Source organism: Natrix helvetica, assembly GCF_964273705.1.
Source record: "Natrix helvetica genome assembly, chromosome: 1".
In the NCBI taxonomy this organism is placed as follows: domain Eukaryota; kingdom Metazoa; phylum Chordata; class Lepidosauria; order Squamata; family Natricidae; genus Natrix; species Natrix helvetica.
Window position 1 is genome coordinate 294673749 of NC_138548.1, and position 27334 is coordinate 294701082.

The 27334-nt window shown below is 35.5% G+C and overlaps 2 protein-coding genes across 5 annotated transcripts in view; one reads left to right on the forward strand and one right to left on the reverse strand.

Moving 5' to 3' along the window:
* FANCD2 (FA complementation group D2) overlaps nt 1–13233 on the reverse strand; it is a 47207-nt gene extending 33974 nt beyond the window's left edge. The window contains exons 1-18 of one of the 2 annotated variants that reach the window (XM_081935757.1): nt 13102–13233; nt 12316–12400; nt 10367–10504; nt 9544–9611; nt 9302–9405; nt 8860–8923; nt 7566–7618; nt 6840–6918; nt 5856–5980; nt 5314–5401; nt 4804–4908; nt 3511–3611; nt 3197–3305; nt 2801–2836; nt 2488–2631; nt 1767–1901; nt 1032–1163; nt 159–266 (exon numbers count right to left, since the gene is read on the reverse strand). In XM_081935757.1, coding sequence (XP_081791883.1) covers nt 159–266; nt 1032–1163; nt 1767–1901; nt 2488–2631; nt 2801–2836; nt 3197–3305; nt 3511–3611; nt 4804–4908; nt 5314–5401; nt 5856–5980; nt 6840–6918; nt 7566–7618; nt 8860–8923; nt 9302–9405; nt 9544–9611; nt 10367–10504; nt 12316–12400; nt 13102–13218 — 1791 coding nt within the window. In that variant the 5' untranslated portion in view covers nt 13219–13233. The remainder of the gene's footprint in view (nt 1–158; nt 267–1031; nt 1164–1766; nt 1902–2487; nt 2632–2800; nt 2837–3196; nt 3306–3510; nt 3612–4803; nt 4909–5313; nt 5402–5855; nt 5981–6839; nt 6919–7565; nt 7619–8859; nt 8924–9301; nt 9406–9543; nt 9612–10366; nt 10505–12315; nt 12401–13101) is intronic. The other variant, XM_081935758.1, reaches the window with a different exon arrangement.
* On the forward strand, nt 13176–26353 carry EMC3 (ER membrane protein complex subunit 3). 3 transcript variants are annotated; one of them, XM_081935763.1, is made up of 9 exons: nt 13176–13296; nt 13965–14166; nt 16687–16744; nt 20949–21042; nt 22738–22842; nt 24070–24151; nt 24252–24331; nt 24890–24972; nt 25637–26353. In XM_081935763.1, the coding sequence occupies exons 2-9, from the start codon at nt 14012–14014 to the stop codon at nt 25763–25765; spliced, it is 786 nt and encodes a 261-aa protein (XP_081791889.1). In that variant the 5' UTR covers nt 13176–13296; nt 13965–14011; the 3' UTR covers nt 25766–26353. The 3 variants fall into 3 exon arrangements, with proteins under 3 accessions (XP_081791889.1, XP_081791890.1, XP_081791891.1); XM_081935764.1 differs by lacking the exon at nt 13176–13296 and adding an exon at nt 13303–13563; XM_081935765.1 differs by lacking the exon at nt 13176–13296 and adding an exon at nt 13303–13558.
* Nucleotides 26354–27334: the final 981 nt, after the last annotated feature.

Sequence of the window (27334 nt, forward strand, 5' to 3'; positions counted from 1 at the left end):
TCCTAGTTCACAGGAAGATAAAGATGAGGGAGGGGGAATGTACATTCAAACTTGGGAAATTGTATTTCTATAGTTTACAATAAAAGTAGTCCTATATGGCATTGATTTATTAATCTGGTCTACCTTGTAGAGGTATCAGCTATCAATGGTCCACTCACCTGGATGTGGCTGTTTCTATGCCCCTGGCTAAATGCCAGCATGCTAAGGATGTGAAATAGCTTCCGGATTTGCTGTGGACCAAGATTATCCATATAGTCCAAGATGCTCTGAAAGGCAAGTTCATGCTCAACACTCTAGAAGAGTGATGGTGCGTGCCCACACCCACAATGCAATGCGTCCCGCCCCATGTGCATGCATGCACGACCCCCCCCCCGGGAGGTGTTTTTGCCTTCCCCAGGCTCCAGAGGCTTTCCTGAAGCCTGGGGAGGGCAAAAACTGCCCCCCTAGCCCCCCAGAAGATGGAAATGGATCATTTCCAAACTTCCGGTTAGCCTGTGGGGCCCGGTTTTTGCTCTCCCCCGGTTCCGGAGGATTTCCTGTGAGATTCTTCCAACAATTAAGTGCTCTGATCCAGAAAATCCATCTTAAATTCTTATTGCAAAAATGCATATTTAGGATTATTTTAGAGACCAAATATGTCTAAATTGATATAAATCTTTGCTTTGAAAAATAAGTCAATGGGCCACAAGGATTCTATTAAGAGAAAAAAATAGATCCTGTTCTTCAAAGAATCTCATATATCTTCCACCATCAAATTAATTCCTCTATTTTATTTAATGAGTCTCTTTTCTTTTTTTCCCTTCACTGAGAAATATGCAATAATATTAGACAGCTAAAAGGTATTATATGTTTATTTGTTGTGGGATATCATAAACTACACAGAATTTTTTTTAAATGGTATATGAAAGAATAAAAAATGCTATTTTAAAATGTTTATTTTGTCTTTTCACAAAAAAATCCAATTTCTAACACTGCAGAGAAATTAGTTAAATATACCTGAACCAAAGCTTCCAGTGTTGAGCCATGCTTACCTTCAGAAAGACAACATAGGGAACAACTGATGAGGTATGGACAGACACAAGATCAGTTAATGTATCCAGAGAAACATCCACTTCAACCTTGTTGCCACCACATACATGAGTAACCAAGGCACCCACAATCTCCTGCACAAAAGGAGATTGAAATAGGAAAGAAAAATGTTAAAGTATAAATGTTTTGTTGTCATTTTGAACAGAATAGCATTTGCCTGCTAGGGTTGAAACTGGTAAGGAATGGTTGAAATATTATTGTTAAATAGACTTCCAGGTTTATGTGGTTGTCTAGCAATTGGAAAACTTATTGCATCTACCCAAGCCAGTTTTTAAAGAACCACACAAAGTGTCTCTAATGTTCTCATTGTATTTAAAAAACATGGATAGTCCTAGAAAAGGGAATTTCAGATTTACAGCTATGGTTTTTAATCTTTGTTTTAATGGTGCTTTTTTGTTTCAAAAACTATTTCAATCTCAAAGTGAACAAGTAATAAAGGGCAATATATGAATATAGTAGAAAAAATATTGCATTAGAAGTAGAAATATTTTTAAAGAAATGTGCACAGAACTTTACAAATAGACACACACACACACACACACACACACATATAGTTATTTATTTCTTATTTAATATACTGAAACCCCCTTTTCCTCTCCAAATGAATTATTCAAAACTCATGTATAAAAAATAAACATAACAAGAATGCATGTTGCAAATATATGTATCTTTTGTACCTGCTGGCAGTAAGAATCAAAAGCCATGAATGCTTGCTTGTACATGCAGCTGCCAAAGGAGACAACACAAGGATCTACTGAGTTCACAAAGCTCTCAGCAACTGACAAGATTGCTGGAAAAAGATCTCTCATAACCTGAAAACATAAAAGGTAGATCAAATGGGCTTCAGAAATATATCTTTGTCTTTCCAATGCATATAGCTGATCATGTTTATGGTATTCTAAAATGTATTGGTAACATAAAATCAGTTAACAAGTTCCCTGAAGATGGGCTCCAGCATTGAGTCCGAGAGCTTGGAGAAGTCAACCTCTGATCCCAGTGATCAACCTAGATTCGATCTTGCAGTTAAACATCTGACTGCTGCTAATTAATTCATCTATTGGAGATGATGAACAATATTCTATTTCTGCCTTTAGGGGAAATAACGATATATAGAATCCTAAGTTAAGGATGCCCATTATTTTCTTCAGGAAAACAGGATATTTATGGAGAAAGCAGAAAGTCATTTCACCAACCGAACCTATCATAATCACAAAAATGGCGTGGCTTTCTCCATACATTATCTGATTAATGATTTACGGCAGTACAATATTTACAAACATGTGGAGAAAATAAACAGGTCCGTGGACCAACGAAAAGTAACTTTGCAATGTTTCATCTAGAAAGAAAAATAAGAAAACCCACCCAATGTGCTGAATTGCATCACAGCAAAGAACCTACCAGTGAGTGATATCGGAAGGCGTTCTGCAGCAACTGCTCTCGCAAACAACCCGACTGAATCTTACTCTTCAATAATCTCTCAATTTGCTTCTTGTTTTTGGTACTTGTAGCATAGATGACTAACAGCATTATCATATCCAGGACCTTTTTAAAAATAAAAGTGCTAAATTAATTATGCAAATATTAAATCCAAAATAAAAAAGTAGGTAAACAATAGCAAGGTTCTTTAAAAATTAAGAGTTTCCTGCAATAAGAAGCTTGCAAATAATATTCTAAGAGGAAAATAGCTAGCGCAGAATCTAAATAGGATTACCTTATGATCAGAGGCAGAAGGAATATTCTCAATAGCCTAGAAGAACAAGAAGGATGGAATATGCACATTATGAAGTTCAATAATTGCTTATATAACATTCATAAATAAAATCTCAGAACTCTTCAGCAGAACAGATCAGGTAGTTGCTAAAATTGTATTAAATTCAGCATATATTTGAGAAAAATGGGATAGTTTTTAGTGAAAATCATAGAATTGCTTCTAATAGGTTCCAGTTTCAACTATTGACATTTTTGCATCACGGGAAAACTCAGAAATATAGAGACAACACTAAAAGATAGAGAACCACATTTAGTGCCAATTTTACAAGAAAGCTTTATAAAGGCTTGTTTAAAAAGGAGTATGGAAAAAGCAAATAAATAGGGAAAAAAGTTTAACCTTAATCCAACCTTCTAATACACACTTCTGAAATTTAAGAGCCGACTTTAATACATCAAAAAGGAGCTTGAAATAATCCTTGTTAATACTCATTTGGCTTGCAGATAGACTGAAAAGAAACACAAGAGAAGATTCAAATGACAGCAAACATTAATTCAGCATTATCAGTGTTAAAATAAGTTTGATAAAGGTTAAAGTTTTGAGTTTCTTTTAAACAATGTGTTATTACAGCTGTTGGACTTACCTTACTTTAGAAGCTAGGTATTGGCACAGAATAAGGCTAACTTAAACAGATATCAATACTACATACAGACCTTGACTGTCCCTTGCTGCTGAGTTTGCTTTGAGAAGCCTGGATACTTGGAAGGGCAGCACATGATTCCAGATTCAGCTTCTTACGAAGGTCAGAAATTACCTGCAAGACAGTATGTATCATTCAAACTCATTTGGACAACAACAATGTATTCAAGATGATTACTAGGAAAAATGAGAAAAAGGAAGAGAGAAAGAAACAGCAAAGACCGCAATGGCATATTTTTTATATGCAGTTTTTAACATATTTTTGTATAACACCAATTAATGTATATTCCATATTTTATGCAAATGACAACCAAATTAAAAATAGTAAAGTGTATAGTATGTCCTCTTCACAGGTCTATAAAGAAAACTAACCAAAATTCTTTTTCTGCAATAATTAATAAAGGAAGCAGCATAGAGAAATAATACATTAGGTATATATGCTGCCTTTTAAAGAGGTGCACAAGGCAACATGCATGGTGCTCCCTTCTCCTAGTTTTTTTCCTGCAACAACCCTATAATGTGGGTTGGATGAGATGGAATAACCGCCCAAAGTCACCCAGCAAGCTTTGTGACTGTGGGTGGAGTAAAACATGGGTCTTCTTACTCCTAGTTCAGTACTGTCATGTAAAAAAGCTGCTTTATTAAACTCAAGTCTTGTAAATATTCCAGACTGCAAACATTTCAAGTTCAAAATATCTTTCCTAAAGTTTAAAGCAACTCCCAGTAAATTCTGCCTGCTTGTTTAGGAAGTACAGGTTCTCTCTGGGTACCCCTCTTAAAGAAAGGCCTTTTCAAATGGGGAAAGGCCTTTTCAAATGTTTGCCCCTTTCCTGCAACAGCAACCCCCCTCCCCAAATTTAAGTTGACTGAGCATGATCGGGGAAGCCAATCAGCACCTTGGTACTTCAATAGGCCTTTGAGAAGAAGTGGAAACAAAAGTGATTCTTTCTGTATGTATGGTTATAAGACATTAGGTGAATCATTGACATAGGGATATTTTACTGTGTATGTTTTATAATTTATCTAATTTCTTTTTAGCGATTTTAATGCTGTTTACTGGTGATAGCATAAGAAAGTGCTCAGAGCCAACTGTAACAAATTATTATCTGCTTATCTGCCTAGGTAAAAAAAAAAGGAGATGAAAATAATCTGAAATGATGCCAATGGTAAAAGTTCCAGATGTGAATTAACACTGGAGCCTGTCATTCATACATTTTTTCCATTTTTATTATACTGTGGACACTTCTTCATTCCAAAAATATAATATTCAAATTGAGCATCTTTGATGGTGAGGATAGATACTGTACCTCTGTTGCTTCACTGGCCTTCATAGAATGAAGAATAAATTTAACTATTACAGGTAAATCTTCCACTTTTACAGCAGACACTGAAATCATGACAGACTGGCGTATCTATTGGGAGAGCAGAAAATTGTTCAATGTGAAAAAGCATTAATATCTATCTATCTATCTATCTATCTATCTATCTATCTATCTATCTATCTATCTATCTATCTATCTATCTGATTGCGCTTATCCCAAAATGTTGAGTTAACTTTAATGTAAAACTCATTAAGATTTTTTAAAAATAAAACTCATGCCAAAGGATTGAAATTCAAGGCTATCTTGCATACTAGAAATTGTTTAAACTTTCAGATAACAGGGACAATCCTTCTAACAAAGAAAATTTGGAGCAATCAAGATTGCCTCTTAGTGTGACTTTCTTGCCTGCACTGGATACAGGAGTACAACAATTAATGAGTTTCTGGCTGATTCCAAAACTGCGGCAAATTTAATTCCTGACAGGAGATTCCATACCTCAGAGAGAAGTTCTATATCAAGATTCAAACAGGAAAGCGCATCCAGGACTGGAACTGTGAGCCCAATGTTCTCCTTTAACAAAGAACTAAAGAATAGGCAAAAAAAAAAACTTTTAACAGATACAAAATACCCAAACGGCAATATTATATAGTGGGTTTTTGTCAATTACTCATTTTAGGACTTTATTTCTTGGAGATTATCCAAGAAAGATGTGAAAGCCAGGAAGGTGCTTGCAACAAACTTTATTGGTACCAAAATAGCTGGGACACCCCCCACCCCCGTGTTATGATTTTCTAGTTCTTGGACTGTTCTTTCTAACAATTTCAAAGTATAGATTGGCTCATTTCTCTAAATGGGTAAAACTAGCAGGAATGGATTATAATAGAATATTAAAATTTCCAGGCCTTTCACCAACTTAGTTACTTTGGCCATGGTCTCTATTAATTCCTATGTTATACTGAATGACTGTTGTTGGAAAATGCCAGAAAACCATAAAATACAGGAAGAGTATTTTTAAAGCACAGTAACACCATATTTACCTAAGTTGCTTGGCAATTTCACTATGCTGGGAATCTTCCAGAATTTCTGGCAGACTTGTAATGATATCATGTTGGATTGATGGAGGTGAAACATAAACCATCTGCATGATCATTGAAACAAGATCCTACAAGTAACAAAGCATAGAAATTCAAGAAAACAGTTTCTCTACAGTCTCTGTGACTGCTTAAAAAAATACTGACAAGCCAGGAGATATATGTTATACAGATATACCTAAGATACTGGTTATGTATTACAAATATACTATTTATATAGTATGTCAACCAACAAACATTTTGCTATAAATCAAAATCAAACTTTTATTTTATTTTATTAAATTTATATGCTGCCCATGTCACTATCCAAAGTGACTCTGATCTGGGTATAAATTTCATAAATAAAATCACTTCAAAGCAAAATGGGTAGCAAACAAATTTAATAATAATAATAAAATCAAGCTTGATTTTGCTACAAGGAGTCCACAAATTGTTCTCTGTACAACCATGTCATTTTACCTCCCGCAATTTAGGAGAAGAAAAATTTGGTAAATATTTTTCTAATAAGCAGGTCCTACTATTGACAATATCTGCGGCATTTTTGACCCTATAAAATGAATTTTTAATTCTGCAAAAATTTTCAGGATATTGGTTTTAGATTACTTAGGCTTCTTTTTTTTTCACAGTAAATAATTTTAAGGAACAATCCCATCCCCACAATGGCTATGGCCCCTCCTCCTTCCAGCCGTTCTTTCCCTTCTTCTATATTGCTTCTATATGCAATGAACTTCATCTCTGTAATGAAGCAAAGTAAGCAAACATAATAAATACATATTTTATTATAACCCTGTTATAAACAATTACTCTTTGACTTCTCAATAGCCTGATTTCAAGTAGCACTGCACAAATTATATTGTAAGATCCAGCACCAGCTGAATTTTAAAATGAACCCTGAGAAAGAGTTTCTAATTTTCTACTATTTGGTCTTGCCTTGTTGTCAACTATCCTGTCAAGCCATTTTAATTGATTGACAATCAGACGAGGCAAATTTAATCCATCACTTCCAACGCTGAAAAATAAAAATGACAAAAGAATCACAAAAGGGAAGAAGAGATCAAGCACGCTATCTTCCTTACTACTAATACAAATTATATTCTAAAATCTATTAACTATCTGTCTAGATATGATCCAAATTTTCTTTTTTCAGCACCGTCTCTTTAAGCCTTTTAAAGGCACCATTCATAACATAAATAACATTAGGAAAATTGACACTTTAATTTTGAGCCATGTAACAATCTACACCAGGTATTAAAATAAAGTCAATTACAGCTCACCAGTCTATTTGTTTATTTTGCCATATAAAGCTGGCCTTTTACAGCAGTATGTATATATACCATAAAAAGCTGAACATCTTTCATTGTGTACTGCTTAGGACTACAAACAAATTATTTATACCATTGTACTTCCCCCCGCCCCTTCAATGCAAATCAAATCCCATTTTTAGGATTTACAACAGTAAAAAACAGAAGTTATCTAATAGACAATGTTCTACCTTAAATACCTTTCAAAAAGGTTTTTATTTTATTTTATTTCTCCTATCCTATCCTATCCTATCCTATCCTATCCTATCCTATCCTATCCATCCATCCATCCATCCATCCATCTATTTATTTATTTCATAGTTTTTAACTGCCCATCTCCCTCAGATTTACTTACCTTTCCTGAAAAAATTCAGGGAGCTTTTCAAATAATAATTTTATCACAGCAGGCTTCCCAAAAACAAAAAGATAAAAATGTTTTGAGAAAATTGTTTACATTGTGTACAAAATCTTGTTCAAAATAATGCAAGAACATTTTTCTAAAGTATCATATAATGGTACATAAAAACATTGGAGATGTTCACAAGCAAAATGATACAATAGCTTTCTGTTTCAGAGAACACAAATTCTATCTCCTGAATTTAAAAGATAAAAGTTGAATGTATTCAAATATTTTACTTTTTCAGCTTGACTAAATCCATTACAAATATTGGGGAATCTTAATTAATGTAGCATTAAAAAGTTAACACAAATATTTACAATAAATTTAGTTTTAAATATAAAGTGACCACAAATCAATTTTCTGATTGTAATACAAAGACACACATTTTGAATAAGAAAACTGTTACTTCATTTGGGCAATATATACAGTACATAAAGAGACTACAAATCAATTATCTGATTTCAAATCTGAAAGAAAGTGATCAGTTTGTTATGCATCCTTTGTGCCTCTGTGAAGCCCAGTTTAAAGTGAAACAGAACTATACCCATTTCCTAATTTCTCAGTGCATTTTAAAAATTTAGGGTATAGGTGGATTAATATTAACCCGATGTTATTTGCAGTCAAAAATGATCAAAACAAATGGATCTTTCCAACAATCTATTCATCATTCTAGTCCTATCTAGGCATTCTCTGAAGAGTAATTAGGAAGAAACTGGGCTGTATACAGTCATACTCTTGCCTCTCTCCAACCTCCATAGATTCAGGCAAGGGTATGGGTTATATTCTGAGTTGGCTCGAATTAGAGTACAGTTCTCTTTGTAACCCTGGACCAAACAGAGCAGAATAATAATTACAGATGATTGGAGAAATGTGGGAATGATGGGAATAGACTGCATATGAGCTCCATTTCCCCCCACTTTCATCTTTCTCACAAGTTCAGTCTAATGCGGGGGTAGTCAATCTTTTTATAGCTACTGCCCACTTTTGTATCTCTGCTAGTAGTACAATTTTCTAACCGCTCACCAGTTCCACAGTAATGGTGATTTATAAAGTAGGGAAGTAAATTTACTTTATAAAATTTATAAAGCAGAGTTACAGCAAACCCCTACCGCCCATTATGAAAGCTGGAACTCCCACTAGTGGGTGGTAGGGACCCGGTTGACTACCTCTGGTCTAATGCCTTAGTGACATTTTAGATGTCTACTTTTGATTAACGGAAGAAAATGGGAAAATCAAATAATAAACATACCTGCAATAGCTCAATACCAAGAAGCAGTTTAATGAGGCTTTCACAGTATGAATGCACTGCATCACTAAAGAGGAGAAAGACAGCTTCCTGTTACTCTTATTACAAATTCATTGTAGAAAATTTGCTGATAGGTTGCATAATCTAACTGCCAAGTGGAAATATGCGAATTAAAAATTATGCATTTGCACTGAAATAATCTCTGAATTCTTTAAACAAAAAAAAAAGAACAGATTTAACACTTTCAGTCAATGTACTATAGCATTTACTTACAGTATATGCTTTTGGTCTGCCCTCTAAAAGGTGCATCAATTTACATTAGTACTTTTATCCCTATCCCCATCCAGGCAAGTCATCAGAGATTTTTCAATACCGCTGAAGCTAATTATAGTTATGAAACATTTGGGTGATAGTTTTCAAGCATCAAACAACTCTTTTCACTTACTTTATTTCTTGATTTTGTGCAGGTATGCATGGTAGAAGACAATTCCTAAATTGATCTCTGTTTTCAATGTGGGAATCCAAGCCACTGATGAATTCTGCAACAATCTAATTTTTAAAAAGGACAAAAAAAAGGAAGACTGAGCAATCATAAAAGTCATCATTGCCTTTCAGCTCTTTGTTATGTGGATTGAAATAAATATATATCAATATAATTTCAGAAATGTCATATGATCAGATTCATACCTGTGGATAAGAAGGGTGTTTTCTTAAGGCTTGAAGCAACTTTTTCTGGAAAATTGCTCCATCTACAGCTACAAAAAAAAGTATCAAGAGAATCATGCATAAAATATGTATCTACATCGCATTCTTCTAAAATGCCACCTTTCCCTTTAAATGCTCCATGACACCTGGCAGAAATCCAACAGCTTTTTAAAAAAAAAACCTTAGAAGAAAATACAATAACTATATATCTTTCTGGGAGACCTGCCTTATGCCAAATTGCATCCAATCAAGAGAAGAAACCTTTGCTTCTTCTGAATTTGGATTGTCATATAGGTTTTGGCACTGATGATGACACATCAAAGACATCTGTACAGCATGTTTTCTTCTTTTTGCAAAAATATTCTCGGTAAATATGCCTAAACGTAGAAAGGACTGCAAGGTTTCCAGAAACATTAATTTAAAAAAAAAAAAAAAAGGGGGGGGGGAGGAGAGAAACTGAAATGCTAGGAAGAACCAATAAACTGGTTTTCCCAAAAGTACTAGGGCAGTCACAATTTGGCAGTAAATCAGGAAAAAATAATATAGGTAGTTAAATTTAATATAATGTATGTCAAAGATATAATATAAAAACACAGAAGAAAATTAATCATCCTCACCACCATTATCATCACCATTTTGTGATGGATATTTATTTCAAATATAACTGAAATCTTTCCTGTTGATGACTCAAAAGTCTTCAAGAAAAAGAAAAAAAGAAAAAGAAAATGATTCACTGCCCCCCAGATTTGCATATCTAACACCAACTACTCCATTTACCAAAGAAGTACAGCACAACAAACAATACCTATTTCATTCTGTCTTTCTCCTGCTTTCAATGTAATCCCTGCAGTTTTAAGGAGATGCCCAAAAGCATTATTGTTTTCTATAGTATCATCTTGTAAAACAGACTTTTTCTTTCCAGAGATTCGAGGCCTTTTTGTTTCTAATAGGGAAACATAAGCAAAATGAATATTGGAATTAATGTGGAATCACAACAGCTAAATGCATAAATTAACATTCAAGTAAAAAAGTTGTCCCTTTTTTTGTTCTGTTATTTCTGCCTTGAAACAGCAGTGCAAGGGATTGTAAAACATTTTCTGACAAGCCAGTTGTAGATACTAAAGAGGGGAAAGAATAAAAAATGGTTCTGCTTTATAAGCATCTAAGAGTAGGTCTATATATTGTGATCATAATTGCTGGATATGATGCTCATAATGAATTAAAACAAAATTAATGGGACTTAAACTTTTTTTCTGAATTGCATTCTCTATTACACTGCATGTGTTTCTCAACTCTCAAACATGATTCTATCAAGAAGTTTATACATTCAAATTAACATTATTATACCGGTATACCATAATGTGGACATTATAGAAGGATAGATGTGTTAGTGGCAAAAAAATTCAGGAGTCTGATAGTATATTTTCTGATTAGCAAATGTTAGAATCCAAAGTATGGATCCAGTACATAGATGACACTTTTGCCATAATTAAAAAGGGCCAACTACAGAACACACACAAAACCATCAACATCTTCAAAGTCACTAGGGAAAGAAGGAAACAACAACACATTAACCGTCTTGGATATACTCATCAGCAGAGAGTGATTAATTAATTAATGACAAGTCTGTCATAAAATCACTCACATCAAATCATTCCACTACCAAAGTAATATCCCAACCTCCCACAAGAGAAACTGTAAGAGTCCTATTTAGACAAACACACTGTAGCAACTTGAACATTAGAAAAAGGAAACAGATCATCTATACAATGTCTTCCAAGAAAATGGACATGGACACAACTTCATTGTTCCTGACCACTTAATCCAATACAGCATAAGCAACACAAGCTGTGAAAAGGATAGCACATCTCGGAAATCACTAATAGACATTACCACAACATGGCATCACCATCGTACAGAAACCAACCTCAGAATAAAAAACATGAGTCATCTACAGCATACAGAGTAAGGACTTCAAAAGCCACAGTGTAGGACAAGCAGGCAGAAGACTAGCAGATCAGATCCATAAACAACTAGCAGTCAGAAGACATGATGAAAACTCCTTAATTTCAAAACCAATGGATACACCTACCATAATTTTAAATGGGAAACTTTGAATATCCTAGACCAAGCAAGTCCAAAAACACCAGAGAATTTCTGGAAGCTTGGCACTTTGACAAATTAGCCATCAAAAGGCATATAGGAACTGTGGTGGTGCAATGGTTAGAATGCAGTAGTGCAGGCTAACTTACTGCTCACTGTCTGGAGTTCAATTCTGACTGTCTCACGCATAACTTAGCTTTCCATTCTTCTAAGTTCAGTAAAATGAGGATCCAGATTTTTGCGGCAATGCTGACTCTGTAAATTGCTTAGAGCAGGCTGTAAGGCACTATGAAGCAGTACATAAGTCTAAGTGTTATTGCTATATAGGTATAAATAATATGGAGCATGGATGTCCTCAACCATTGCAACTGCGACAATATTTGAGGATCAATGTTTGTAACTGAGCAGTATATAAAATTCTATAAGAACTAAATAGATATTTGAAAATTTATGACAACTTATTTTTGACATTATTGAAAGCCTACAATTAACATTTCATATTCATTGTTTATGATGTGGGGGAAAAGGTACTTCAAGTGGGAAGAAAAAGCTTGTTCTTATTGCTGTTCTGCAGTTCTAACAGCAATAGCATTCCTTTGCTTAATGTCCTTGACAGGGATTTCATATAAGAAAGGTTCTATCTTTACATACTTGGTAATTCTTCTATCAGATTTTCACTGTTGACATGAGGTTTGAACAATTTCCGTTTTGAAGCCATGACAGGTGTTGATGTTTCCTAGATCAAGAAAATTAGGTGAAAATTAGAGACTGGCTGAAGAAAACATGCTAAATTATAGTCACACAATTGCATTCCAGCACAATGATTTTATTTGAAAGATTATTATATAACTCTATATTATAAGTGTCAAAAGGAGCTATTGTAATCATCTGCAGAGTGTGTGTATCACAGCAGGCATATATGATTTGTTGTTGTTTTGTTGTTGTTAGTTGTGAAGTCGTGTCCGACCCATCGCGATCCCATGGACAACGTTGCTCCAGGCCTTCCTGTATCATCCTTTGGAGTCCATTTAAACTCACACCAACTGCTTCAGTGACTCCCACCTCATTCTCTGTCTTCCCCTTCTTTTGCCCTCAATCTTTGCCAGCTTTAGGCTCTTCTCCAGTGAGTTAAATATGTGATTAGGATCACCTAAATATATTTTCATGAATACCACAATTGCATACAGGTACCCTGTACAACAAATTGTTGCTGTCAGAATGCTTGTTGAGGCTTTCAGACATTTCATTATTTCCCCGAGAAGGGTTTTTGCGTCTTAATGGTTGTCGCCTTTGTGTATCCCTTCCTTTTCAAATCACTTCATTGTGTCATCTCCCTTCTCCGACTGATAGCGATACTGCCAGGAGAAGCGAGGCTCCTAAGGCAGGCATTCCTCCGACGACTAAGCCAAACAACCGCAGTCTCTGCTTATTGCTTACCAACGAGGAGCAACTACACAACACAGTCGCTGCAGAACTTGGGCGCGCGCTCTCCTCCTTCCTGTTTTGGAATTCTCCCGCCAAACGCCCGCCGGGAGCGCTTTGAGATGACCTCATCAGTTAGGAAGCAGCCATTTTGCCGGGCACTTTAAGAGGACGTCAGTCGTTGATCCCGGAAGGCTGAAGGGGGACCAGGTCGGTGTTGAAAAGCGGGTCTCTCCCAATGTTTCCCTATTAGCAAGACCAGAGAATTCGGGGCTTCGGCCTCCCCATTTGCCGTATTTGGAAAGATGGGTCCTCCAAACAGCGGGATGGTTCTGATTTAAGAAATAGGGATAAAATCATTTCCGTATGTCTTTTTTTTAAAAAAAATACTGAGGTTCAAGTCCCAGGTACTTCATTCTAGGCGTGTGAAAGCGGACTATGATTACTTCGTGGAAAGGAAAAGACACGTACAGTAATGCAAGTTTAAAGCCTTCTTTGACGTATCTTATTTCTTCTGCTTTAGAACCGAGTTCCTTTAGGTTAAAAACAGGTCTTGAGACTAATATCTTCTTTTAAATGAACCCCTGCTTCTTTTAACTTTAACTTTATTCTTCACGTCCTCCACTCTCCTCCTGTGCAAATCTAAGCCTTGGTGTCAGACTAGCAGCTCCGGCGTGAGGTTTTCCTTGAAGGCAAATACAATAATAATAATATTCAAACCTTTCATGGCATCTCCCAAATCTTATTTTTCTTCTAGATTTTTGTTTTTGTTTAAATGTACATTTTGTACATGTTTCTGGAAAAGCTTGCAATGATAATTTCTTATTTGGCATCTTTTAGACACATGAGTAGTTATACCATCATTTGTGATCTTTTAGAGATTAAAGACTGAAGCTGGTGTGCATGACCAGAACTCTTCTTAAAAATGAGTGAGCCAGAACTGTTGTTGGATTCCAATATTCGATTATGGGTGGTGCTTCCCATAGTCTTCATCACCTTCTTTGTGGGGATGATTCGTCACTATGTATCCATCCTTCTCCAGAGTGATAAAAAGCTTACTCAGGAACAAGTGTCTGACAGGTAAGAGGTGTCCTAAATAGTTGACAAGTATCTCTTTAAATAATAATTATAATAATACACTATGTAGATTGATTATAGCACATGCTGGAGGATCGAGAACTGCCATTTGCAAAAGCTGGCACATATTATACTTTGTATCAGCTCTTCCTGTGGCTGTGTATATTTTATTAGGAAATCTGGGAGTATCCCTTGATCTTCCTTTGCTCCTAAGATACCCAATCACAGACTACATTATGCCAAGTCTTGATGATATGTACCTGAGACAGACAAATGTATTACTCTTTTAATACTTTTGCCACGTATAATTATTCTTGCCATATATAACAACAGCAAAAGATCCAGGAATGAAAGATAGTATTAATTTTTGTGATGGGCATCTACTTAGAAAGGTCTGTTTTAAATATGTAGTTTAAAATATGTTCATGCGAGATAAATGAAATCAATAAATCTAAAGCACAATTGAGTTGATGCTGGAAAATTAAAAGAAAAAATTATACAACAAGACTTGAATTATAAAATGTTTTGTATAGACATGGAGTTGAAAGGTGGTTGGTGAATGTGGTAAGATCAAAACATGTTTGAAGTGTGCATGAGAATAGAATGTTAGTGAATAGTTCAACACTGATCACAATGAAAGATAAAGATGTATGATACCCTTTTATTGTTAGTTTATACATTGATAAATGTACAAAGGATGATTGTGATGTCATTAGGAGATGTAATGAATATTGATCATAGTAGAAATGGAGAATTTAAGAAGTTAATGTAGTAAAATAAATGATAAGATCAAGATTGTATTGGTGTTGAATGAATGTAGACTATAAAGTGAGTGACAGTACAAAAGAAGCATGGTTGAGGTGGTTTAGTCACATAAACTGAATGGTTGAAGATCAATTGCAAAACAGATAATTGAAGGGAAAATGAATGGGTTGAGATGAAAGAGAAGACTGATAAAGTTCTGTTTGGATGGAGTTGATGCAGACTGAACAAAGGGAGAAATGAAAATTTAAGGAACAAAATACAGTACATGTAGGCCTTGACTTATGACCATAATTGGGACAGAAATTTCGGTTCTAAGTTGTTGTAGTTGTAAGCCAAGTTGGTGTTGATTTTACAACAATTTTTGCAGTGGATGTTAAGCAAATCACCAGTCATTAAGCAAATCCTGAAAATTCCCCAGTGGGTGTATTTTGCTGGAAATCAGCAGAAAAGATTGCAATGATCACGTGACCATAGGATACTCCAACTATTCATAATGTCAGCCAATTGCCAAGCGCTCAAATTTTAGTCACATGATCATGGGGGTGATGCAAAAGTTGTAAATGCAAGTACAGATAAGTCACTTTTTCCAAGATGCCATAATTTTTAATCATTATTAAAATAAATGGTTGTAAATTGAGGACTAACAATATATAAATCAGAGTATGGACGCAACGGAAGCAAGTACAATTTGCCAGTGTAGAAAAGTATGGATTGAAGAGATATAGTGAAGGGTGTGCAATGTAAAATGATTGAACCTTCAGACTCCTGGAAAGGAAAATTGAACTTTGTTACATGGGTTTGTTACATCTGGTGCAAAACAAACCCTGCATTCCACAATAGGAACATTATATCAATTTTCAAGCATGGAAGTAATAGTATAGGAGATAAGGATTGGGGACATATTGCTACCTCAGGATCTGGATGATTTGCTATCCTTGAAAGAAGTATGACTTTTACTTCATATCAGTGAATGTTGCAGACTATCAAATCATCTACTTATCAACAGAAATTGAAACATGAACAGGTAATGCAGTAAGACAGTAATTCAAAACATATAACCAAGAGTACAATACAATGAAAGGAAAAAAATAATCCAATTTTGGCAATGGTCAGGTCACGTTCTAGATGTAAATCCTATTTTGGCAGAAATAAAGATGAGTTAATGTCTGGAATCCTTAAATATTACTGAGTAGTTGCTATGGGCTAATGGTGTGATGTCTATGAGAAAAATCACCAATTATAGTAAGCACTCACTTGCTACTGCACCTAAAGGAAGTGCAAACAATTCCTATTTCCTAATGGCTTATTGCAAGTTGTATGGCTATTCATAAAATAAATGAAATAGGCACCAAACTTCATTGCTGTTTATATGTCAGTAAGGATCTATGTATGATTTGATTTCCATAAAATAGCAGATTGATTCATATCTGTTAAGCTTTGGATGTTTAAGGCTTATGTTATCTTAAATATAAAACTGTGTATGGAGGATGCAATTCATGAAAGCATTATTAAAGGTAAATATAAAACATTGACGGTGTCAGCATAGAGGAATGAAATAGTTCTCAACTAACACAAGGTGACATATTGCTCCATGTATTTCCTTAATATTTTCAAGATGATGTTATTTGGTAAATGAAAACTAGTCTTGTTAAGGACATTAAGATATTTTCTTAAAGTTTGCCCAAATGTAACATACACGGGTGCATCTTTTTGCTGATTTCCTGTTTTATTTTATGTAATGGCCTTGTTTTGTTTCAGCCAAGTTCTCATTCGAAGTAGAGTCCTCAGAGAAAATGGAAAGTACATTCCAAAGCAGGTGTGTAAGAGATTCCTATTTGTGAAATTGTCATTATTGTGTGTTGAAATTAAAGGCTATTGTGTATGTTTGCCTGATTGAGTAAACCAGATCTTCCAGTAATTGTGCTACTAATTGTGGTTCCTGTGCCAAATGAAATGAGAAATCCATCCCTCTCCAGTTAACTAGTTCCTGTTGAGAGAGAGAGAGAGAGAGAGAGAGAGAGAGAGAGAGAGAGAGAGAGAGAGAGAGAGATGCTCTCAGTATACATAAAAAGAAAAAAATACATTCATCAAGAATCATAAAATACAATACTTAGTGAGTCACTAATAAGCAATCAAATCATATTAGGAAACACATAAAAATATAAATTATAAATATACCAACAACATGGTTGTAGTCATAAGTGGGAGGAGATAGGTAATAGGAACGATGAGAAGAAGAATAGTAATACAGTCTTAGTAAATAGTTTGACAGTGTTGTGGAAATTAGTTGTTTAGCAGAGTGATGGCATTTGGGGGGGAAATGTCCTTATGTCTAGTTGTTTATTTAGAAACCAAAAGAGAAAAAGTAACAATTGATTCACATCCTTCATCCTGATCAACCAGAATAGATTGGAGAACTTGCAGAGCTTGAAAATGGGTACAAGTTGTGTTTAAATAGATTTGCTGTAGCTCCTATTGAATGGCTAATCTTTGGGAGTCATACAAGACCTAATTATGTTAGAGCTATAGGCTGTGGTGTGGAAAAAAACGTATTCCCAGTAAAAATAAGGGTTAGGGTTAGGCTTCTTTGACATCAGGGCCAAAACCCAACATACAGTTAGACTCTTGGGGCTTCTCTACAGAAAGTGAGGGTGACACCTTTACATTTGAACTTATTTTTGGAGCACAGTAAAATACATAGGAAAATCCTATTCCAAATAGAAATTAAATTAGTGTTAGAGTTACACAATTTAACCACAGGCTTGAATTTTCAAAGGCTCTGGCAAATATGTGTGGGTGGCTTTTTTATGTTTGGACCTATTGCTACAGTAAAATGCACGGGAAAATCCCATTAATTAAATTGGGATTAGATTTGGGGTTAGATTTCTGAAGTCAGGGCTAAAAACTGATGTCAGGATTACTATTCACAGAGGGTCTCTAAGGAAAGGCATCAGGGTCCCAGCTTTTTCATTGGGATATATTTGTGAGCATAGTAAAATGCATGAGAAAATGCCACTTCCATGGAAAATTAAAATAGAGTTAGGGTTAGGCTTCCTTAAAAACAGAGCCAATAGCAACATCAGTGTTAGATGTACAGAGTGTCTCTAAGAAAAGTGAGTGTGACAGCTTTTCTTTTGGGCTTAAAATTAAAGCTTTTCATTCCCACTTAAAATTCAGATCAGGGTTAGGCTTCCTAGAAGTCAGATCTGAATATTGGCTTCAGGGTTAGATTTATAGGGGTTCTCTAAGGAAAATAAGGGTGACAGTTTTTCATTGGGAACTTTTGTGGATCTTGAGAAAATACATGGGAAAATCCCATTCCCAGTGAAAATTAAACTAGGATTATAGTTCAGTTTAGGATTACAATGCAATACAATACAATACAATAGTAGAGTTGGAAGGGACCTTGGAGGCCTTCTAGTCCAACCCCCTGCCAAGGCAGGAAACCCTATACCGTTTCAGACAAATGGCTATCCAACATCTTCTTAAAGACTTCCAGTGTTGGGGCATTCACAACTTCTGGAGGCAAGCTGTTCCACTGATTAATTGTTCTAACTGTCAGGAAACTTCTCCTCAGTTCTAAGTTGCTTCTCTCCTTGATTAGTTTCCACCCATTGCTTCTTCTTCTAGCCTCAGGTGCCTTGGAGAACAGTTTGACTCCCTCTTCTTTGTGGCAACCTCTGAGATATTGGAACAATGCTATCATGTCTCCCCTAGTCCTTCTTTCTCTTAAGCTAAACATACCCAGTTCCTGCAACCGTTCTTCATATGTTTTAGTCTCCAGTCCCCTAATCATCTTTGTTGCTCTTCTCTGCACTCTTTCTAGAGTCTCCACATCTTTTTTACATCGTGGTGACCAGAACTGAATGCAGGATTAGGATTAGTCTTCCTTGCAATCAGAGCCAATACCAACATCTGCGCCAAATACATTGGTGGTGCAGTGGTTAAAATGCAGTATCGCAGGCAAACTCTGCCCACAGCCTGGAGTTCAATCTTGATGGGGCTCAAGGTTGACTCATCTTTTCATCCTTTCAAGATTGGTAAAATGAGGACCCAGATTGTTGGGGGGCAATATGCAAATAATGCTTTTACATTGTAAACCACCCAGAGAGTGCTGTAAAGTGCTGTGGGGTGGTATATAAGCCTAAACCTATTGATATCAGAGTTAGATTTTCTGAGAGTCCTTAAGGAAAGGGACAGTTTTACATTTAAACTTATTTTGAACCTCTGTGAAACGCATGGGAAAACTATATTCCCAATGCAAATTAAACGAGTACTAGGATTAGGATTGGCGTTAGGATTAGGGTTCCTTGGAGTCAGGTCAGAAGCTGACATTTATAGAGGTTCTCCATGAAAGTGAGGTTGACAGCTTTTCGTTTGGACTTATTTGGGGACCTCAGTAAAATGCATAAGGAAGTCCCATTCCTAGTGAAAATTAAACTAGGGATAGAGTTAAGCTTTGGGTTACCCTTTTTTTGAGGTCAGGGCCAAAAATCAACACCAGACTTAGATTCACAGAGGCTGTTAAAGACAAAGAGGGTGACATATTTCCATTTGGACTTATTTTTGGACTGCAATAAAATGAATGGGAAGATTCTGTTCTGAGTAAAAATTAAACAAAAAAAGATATTGATTGCTTTGAGATTATTCTTAGAACATCGGTTCTCAGGAAGGTTAAATATACTTCACTATCTTTAAAATGTAAAGTGTTTCTATTATTAATATGCACATCCAGGCCCAGGGAGCTATCAGATCTGGCATCTGTTCATTTAAAATGCTGAAGTATCAAAAGTAGGGAAGAGGACGATACTTCAGCCTTTTGTACCAAGTGCTATCTCTGAATGAAGAACCTGGTGACGAAATATCTAGCGAAGATCTTCTTAAAAATGAATTTTGGTTGTTTTTGTTGTTGTTAGTTGCAAAGTTGTGTCTGACCCATCGCAACCTCATGGACAACGTTCCTCCAGGCCTTCCTGTCCTCTGTCATCCCCAGGAGTCCACTGCTTCAGTGACTCCATCCAGCCACCTCATTCTCTGTCCTCCCCTTCTTTTGCCCTCAATCTTTCCCAGCATTAGGCTCTTCTCCAGTGAGTCCTTCCTTCTCATTAGGTGGCCAAAGTATTTTGAGTTTCATCTTCGGGATCTGGCCTTCTAAAAAGCAGTCAGGATTGATCTCCTCTAGGACTGATCAGTTTGATCGCCTTGCAGTCCAAGGGACCATAGTTCAAAGGCCTTAAATATTACTAACTGAAGAACTGGGAACACCATACATTATGAAAGATGTAATCAGCTGCTTTTTCATTTATGCTGTGTATAAATTGAGTGTCAAATAACATCATCAATATCAAGAAAAAGACAAAAATAAGAAATAATGCAATAGGTTTATGTTGGAAAATGCTGGAGATGACCTTTAAGTCCAGGAAACAGCCTGTGAGAAAGGCCAGATCACAAAACAGACTCCCATCCTGTCTGGAGGTATACTTTCTTAATATAGGGTCTAGTAATGTACCCTTCTTATCCAAGGTACACAGCCACTCTTTAAGCACTCTTTTAACATTTTGCCTGCTGTACCATCTATACCTGCAGCTTTCCTATGATTAAAGTTTCTCATATTTATGACCTTTTTCTAATTTTTAATGCATTTCTTTGACTTCTACTATTTTATTTTTCTGGAAGATCCTTGTTTAGCCCTTTTTATCCATTTCCATTTTTTAATTTTTATTACTGTGTATTATCTCAGCATTTAATATTAACCATTCCTTAATTTTTGTAGCTTCTTCAGTATAACAAGTTATCTCATTTCAGCTATCACATTTTTACATCCAGTTTTCCTTATTCACAGGTCTTTCATGCCTTCATTCCAGCAATATTTAAGCTAACATATTTTCTGTTAGCATAACTATACACTCTTCCTGACTTACTGGAACATAGTTTTACAGCCTTCCCATAACATCCACTTTCTAGTCAGTCTGTGTGAGAGTAAACCCGGTCTTTGATAAATGTTGTCTTTTTTCCTTCAGTCCTTTCTGACCCGGAAATATTATTTCAATAATCCTGATGATGGGTTCTTTAAGAAAACTAAAAGAAAGGTAGTGCCTCCTTCTCCAATGACAGGTATGTAAGAAGCCTTCCTGAAATAGTTTTATTAATGTTATTAGAAACATTTAGTTTTGTTTCAGGCTTAGAAATAGCTATTGATTTGATGGCTGATTTATTTAGCACAGTGGTTCTCAACCTGTGGGTCAAGGACCCCTTTGGGGGTCAAACAACCCTTTCACAGGGGTTGCCTAAGACCACTGGAAAACACATATTTTCAATGGTCTTAGGAACCGAGACACCAATTTTATGGTTGGGGGTCACCACAACATGAGGAACTGTATTAATGGGTCGCGGCATTGGAAAGGTTGAGAACCACTGATTTAGAAAAATAAAACAAGCTAGATATCTTGCATGATAAGGCTTTCTGCTTTAGTTCTTGAAAATCCTGCAGGATCAACTGAAGAAGTGTGGTTTTCCTTTAGTCATTATGTATCTCAAATAACACGTAATATTAAGAGCTCAGAACACTTTAAAGTAACAAATATGGTTGAATGGTCCAGTAATTTACATTGTGATTATGCTTTCTACTGTATATTGGCTAAACACTGACTATAGTTTAAGCAAAGCATTCTATAGTCTGAAACGGGCTTGTTTTACAGTGGCATACTTCAGCTATAGTCTAGTTTGGCATTCTGGTTTGCTGGTTTTCAAGCAGCCTGTGTTGTCCTACCAAACAGAGACTGCTCTCTGGAGTAGATGCAAAGTCAGACCATTCTGTCAACAGCATTTCTGCCATTCTGGAATTCCACGCATATAGGGAATTAACTTGAGTACTGATGAATTGAACAGTTTTTTAGGTATGAGGTTCTCACCTCAGTCATCATATTTTTCCCCTATCAGTTTAAAATTTAAATGAATTAAACAGTAAGCGGCATGGATATCTAACCTCCAGAACAGAGTCACTGTGGCCGCTACTTTAGAGTACTAAAGTAATCTATAGGATTGACAATGTGGTAAATGTGGCTAAAGCTTTCAAACAAATGTAGTTACTATCATTTGTTTGAACTTCCTTCTAATTGTTTTGCAAGAATATCACACTCTGGGTTCTTGAATGGAATAAATTTGGAGCAGTTTGTGCAATTTCAGATTCTGATCCTAACAATTAAGACTTTGCTACCATTTACTATTTTAAAAGCTACTTTGCCGCATTCATATCCTTAAAATGAAAGACAGTTAAAAATAACAACTGAGATCTATTAATTTATGCATGTATAACCTATAACTCATACATTACTCTATTTTTAAACATTAATTTTAGAACAATTCCAAATGAATTTAGGCTAAAATCAAAAAAAGAAAAGCCACTTATTAATTTGAGTGAAATAAATTAACAGGCTGTTTATGAAAGATCCAAAAATGTTTCAGTGTTAGGTTGGTGCACCTGGAGAAATTTGAAGAGATGTTGACAATATTTACAAGAAAAGTAGCCTATAGATAGGCCCACAGGCCAGTCATTCTCAAAAAGCAAATTTAAATGCTATTTGTCCTGAGAGTGGCTCATCCAAAGTCAATCAGTGACCTTCTGTGAGTGAGGGTGGACTACTCTTAACACTTTAATCATTGTACCACACTGACTTGCTAAATGTTAAAATGAAGATTAAGTCAGGGTGATCTTTTGTTTTATTCTGTTTTTATATTCAAAGCTTTTCAGAAATCCAGCAATGGAGGCAAACTGCCATATATTCACTTCAACTTTTGTTTGCCTTGCAGATCCTACCATGCTGACAGATATGATGAAGGGGAATGTAACAAATGTGTTACCTATGATTTTAATTGGTGGTTGGATCAACATGACCTTCTCAGGCTTTGTCACAAGTGAGTGTCACTCTAGGGTTCTGAACCTACACAGTCAAAAACCTTTGAAATACTTTGCATGCAGATGCAATAAAATGAGTTCTATAGTTCCTCTACAATGCCAGGGTGGGGGGTTGTTAATTTTTTTATTATTATTATTAAGTTCCATCAAGTGAGTGTCAACTCTTAGGGACAACATAGATTTTTTCAGTTTCTAACCTAGTCTCTCAACTGTGCACCCATTACTCCTGTAATTGAATCCATTCACCTTGCTGATGGTCTTCCTCTTTCTCTCCACCCTTTCTAACAATAGAGCCTTGACGTAGTTTATCTGAAGTATGATAATTGGAGCCTCGAGTGAAAATTTTGGTTTGATGTATTGGATGATACATTTGTTGTTTTTTGGGGGAATATGGGAACCTTGCATAAAGATGTTCTTCCTTTTGGAAGTAATTGATCTAGGTGTGTGTTACACAATTTAGCTTACTATTCTCGTTTGCCAATACTATACACTAGCCAAAATGCTTCTGCTTTGTTCTTGTATTAATTTGCACTTTTCTTGACAGTATATGTGTAAGGGTGGATAAAAATTGATGGTTTTAAAAAAAAATAGGATTTTTTAATTTTAAATTGGATTTTTTAAAATTTATATTGGGTTTTTTAAAATTTAAATTGGATTTTTTTATTTTTATCAAATTTATTTAATGAAATACTTTTGGAATAAAAATCTATCTAAAAATAGTTTTCTATTTAAGATACATTAATAATTCAGTTTATTCAGCATGAAATGGAGCTTAGTTATGTAGTGTGAGGCTGTATATTCTGCAATATTGGGACTGTCAGTGAGTCAACAGCAGGTCAGAGGAGGAGCCACTGCGGGACAGAGATGACAGTTGCTCTTTAAAAATTATGATTTAAATTGAATTAATTTAAATCAAGCCTTTTTACTAGCGATTTAAATCATGATTTAAATGGACTTGATTTAAATCAAATCCACCCTGGCACTTGTTAATTTAATTTGCATTGTTTTAAGAGTTATTTGCTTTCTACTTTGTGCATTTCCTCTGCTTACTCTATTTTTTAAACTTTTCTTGCCTTTCTGTTGTTCAATTTTCCATTTTTTGTTTTGTTTTTCAGTTATTGAAAGTTCTGCTTTAAGCAACTTCTCATAATATATCTCCTTTTCTAAGGCAATGTGCCATACAGAATAGTTCTCTTTTTAACAGACTTTTTTTTAAACGTTTGCAGCTAAAGTCCCTTTTCCTCTGACATTGCGTTTTAAACCAATGCTACAACAGGGTATTGAATTGCTTACTTTGGATGCATCTTGGTAAGAGTTTTTCATTGTTTGACCTTACTTGAAGCAGATCTAGAATCTTGTACATAGGCCCTTATTACTTGAATAACGCTTAATTTCTTTGATGTATTAGGGTAAGCTCAGCTTCTTGGTATTTTCTAAATGTCTTTGGCCTTCGAAGCATTTATACCCTCATTCTTGGCCAAGATAATGGTAAGCTATTTTCTGTTCATTTAAATTAAAAGTTTTACAGAGAGACAAGAGAAAATTTGAGTCAAATGTAGCTACTGTTTCCTCAGAAGATTACTAATCAGTTAACCTTTTGAAAGAGTCATGACCTGACATAAATTACATCCATTCAAGGAAATACTTGTTTGTAGCTTCAATTCAAAAGGATTGTGAGAAATCCAATTCATATATACTATACAATTTGGAATTCACAACTATTATTTTTCTATCCTAAAAAGGTTTCTCACTGCTGACTCTAATTGAAATAATTTTAGAGTTATGATTGCAAATCAAATTACTCATGCTAGTATCCTCTGCAAATTAAAATGTACTTCCTTAGCCCTACTTAGGTGTAAAGCTTTTAGTCTTCAGTTTAATGCTAAAGAAAACTGAGCCTGTTGTTTATACATAATTGGGTGAACATGGAAACGATATTTCATTACTTACAGAGATGAATGTTGGTTTATCACTTTCTGAAACGTCTTTTCTGTTAGTATGCTTGCAGAGCATACTATAATAATCCACTTGTTTTCATATTTCTAGCGGCTGATCAGTCCAGAGTAATGCAGGAGCAGATGACAGGAGCAGCCATGGCCATGCCTGCAGATACCAATAAAGCATTCAAGGTACATACAAGACTTTTATTCAGCTGCTGAAATTAATTCTTCAAATCATAGGTAGCATTTCCTTGAATGTACAGGGGAAATGCCTTTAAAGAAAGAATAGCTATGGAGCCGTTATGGCGAACCTATGGCCAGCTGCTCTTCTAGGTTCCGCCACACACATGCACGCCAGATAGCTGTTCTCTTCCGGGTTCTGGCGCGCACAATTCAGAGCAGCAACCAAGCTCAACAAACTTGATCAGTGCTTTGGAGAGTTTGGGAAGAAACTCACATGACTGAATTTGTTTAAGTTGTGGACACAATAGAAATATGAGGAATTGACTTGGTAATCTATAGAGCTACTTCAGTGTTTATTTTTATGGAGAGATAATAACATCGAAGACCCTATGAATCTTATTTGGATAAAAGTGATGTGTTATGCAAAATGTGGCCATGGTTACGTATATGTTAAGCATTGGCACTGACTGACATATTGGCCAGGAAGATGGCTGGTTAAATGTGCAGGCTGTTTTTAAACAAGTTAATCATTGATCTATACCCAACTGTTCAAATTTAGAGTCCTAAGACATGATATTGAACAAGACCTTGCCATAAATTTCAAAAAAGCCAGTGTAGCTATTGGGTGTGTTCTACTGGTCCTATCGGTGCTCTTTCTTTGCCATTTCAGACAGAATGGGAGGCTCTAGAATTGACTGACCATCAGTGGGCACTGGAGGATGTTGAGGAAGAACTCATGGCTAAAGATCTCCGCTTTGAAGGCATGTTCAAGGAAGAATTGCAGACATCCATGTTCTGAGGACCTTCATTTGGTTGACATTAAATCAGTTATGTTTAATATCAGAAGTGTGTCCTTATTGATGACCAGAATAAATTTGATCAGAATTTCTGTGAATTATGTTGCTGCAGGCAAAAAGTCTTGCTTCAAGAGCATCTCCTGAGATTAACTGATGTTTTCTATCTTAGAACTTGTGCTGATAGTTCTTCATCGATCAGTTGTAAACTACTAAACTTGTAGCCCAAGCCACACTCATTGGAAGAAAAATATATGTTGTGGATAGCAGAAATGTATTAAGAATTCAATACACTGCTGCCGTATCTGTTAAATGTCACTGTTTCCCAAAAGATGGTTTAACACTGAAGTTCCTTGACAGCTAGGGCTTAACCCCACTATATTTGAAAAACTACCTATCCTTAAAGACTTGAATATAAGTGGAATTTGGTTATCCAGATGTTCAAGTTACTAGAAAGTCTTGGAGCTTGGCCAAGAACTGGATGAAGATTCACCTTTTCCTTTCTAACTTTACTCTTGTCATCTAGGTAAACACAGTAAATGAATGCTGTTACCAAAATGGAAAGTAAATAAATTTCACTGTAGTAAATATTACTCACTAGAATATCTTGGACTTTAATTTTAGAATGGAATACTATTAAAGTATGGATTAGAATCAGATAAATTTCTTTTTTTATTGAGATATGTTTTTGATGGATTTTAGATCTATAGAAAATGGGCTTTGGGTCTTAAGCTAATCCATCCTTAAGGGACAAGCATTTAAATTTTCAACATGTATATGAAATAAGATTCTTTATTAATTATGTTCATAGCTTTTGGAGTAAAGAGTGTTGTGTGTATAAACACAATGATACATGTCCTGAGTTCACAAGGCTAAAGCCAGGTTGATTGAATTGTTTTCTTTAGGTACCAGCCAAATGTTATACGTGGCTGTGACTCAATTGTCAATCTATGACACTAAAGTAGAAGCGCATTAAAAGACGAGTTAAGATTTTTTTTAACAGTGTGGTGTATGTACAGCATTTCCAATATTTCCTATTATAATGTTTCAAAATATCATTGGCCTTGATCTACGCTTGATAAGGCTGCAGCCCCATGAATTTCCCAACTAGTGAGACCTTTGCTGAGAGTTCTGAGAATTGATACGCATACAGTTGTTGAATTATGGTATATCGTGGTTCTATTCATCAGCAGAATAACAACAAGAGCTCATTACAGCTATGAAATGTCAGTGCTATATCGCAAGGAAAATGAATAATCCCATAGATCACGGTATCCCAATGGAAACCTGTGGGGATGCATGTTACATTTAATACCTTTGCAATCCTTTTTCTGTCACAAACTAAAAACAGGAATGAGAGGCAACTCTACCCTTAATTGTCGGTGCGAGGCAAACCAGTGGTAAACGTATATGAAACCCACCTCTGTATCTGAGGTATAGATAATTATATATAAAAAATCCATCTTCCTGGTAATCATAAAGCAAATCACTGACATGATGGCCTCAATTTTACAGCCTTTTTTTGTGATGGCCGTTAAGCAAATGCTATAGTCATAAAGCAAATGTCACTGTCA

What these genes read in the sequence shown, in the direction of transcription:
- EMC3 (XM_081935763.1), top strand. Translation starts at nt 14,012, where the DNA reads ATGAGTGAGCCAGAACTGTTGTTGGATTCCAATATTCGATTATGGGTG. An exon ending in CTTCTCAGGCTTTGTCACAA is followed by an intron (nt 22,843 to 24,069) that starts GTGAGTGTCACT and finishes AAACGTTTGCAG; the next exon opens with CTAAAGTCCCTTTTCCTCTG. An exon ending in ATACCAATAAAGCATTCAAG is followed by an intron (nt 24,973 to 25,636) that starts GTACATACAAGA and finishes TTGCCATTTCAG; the next exon opens with ACAGAATGGGAGGCTCTAGA.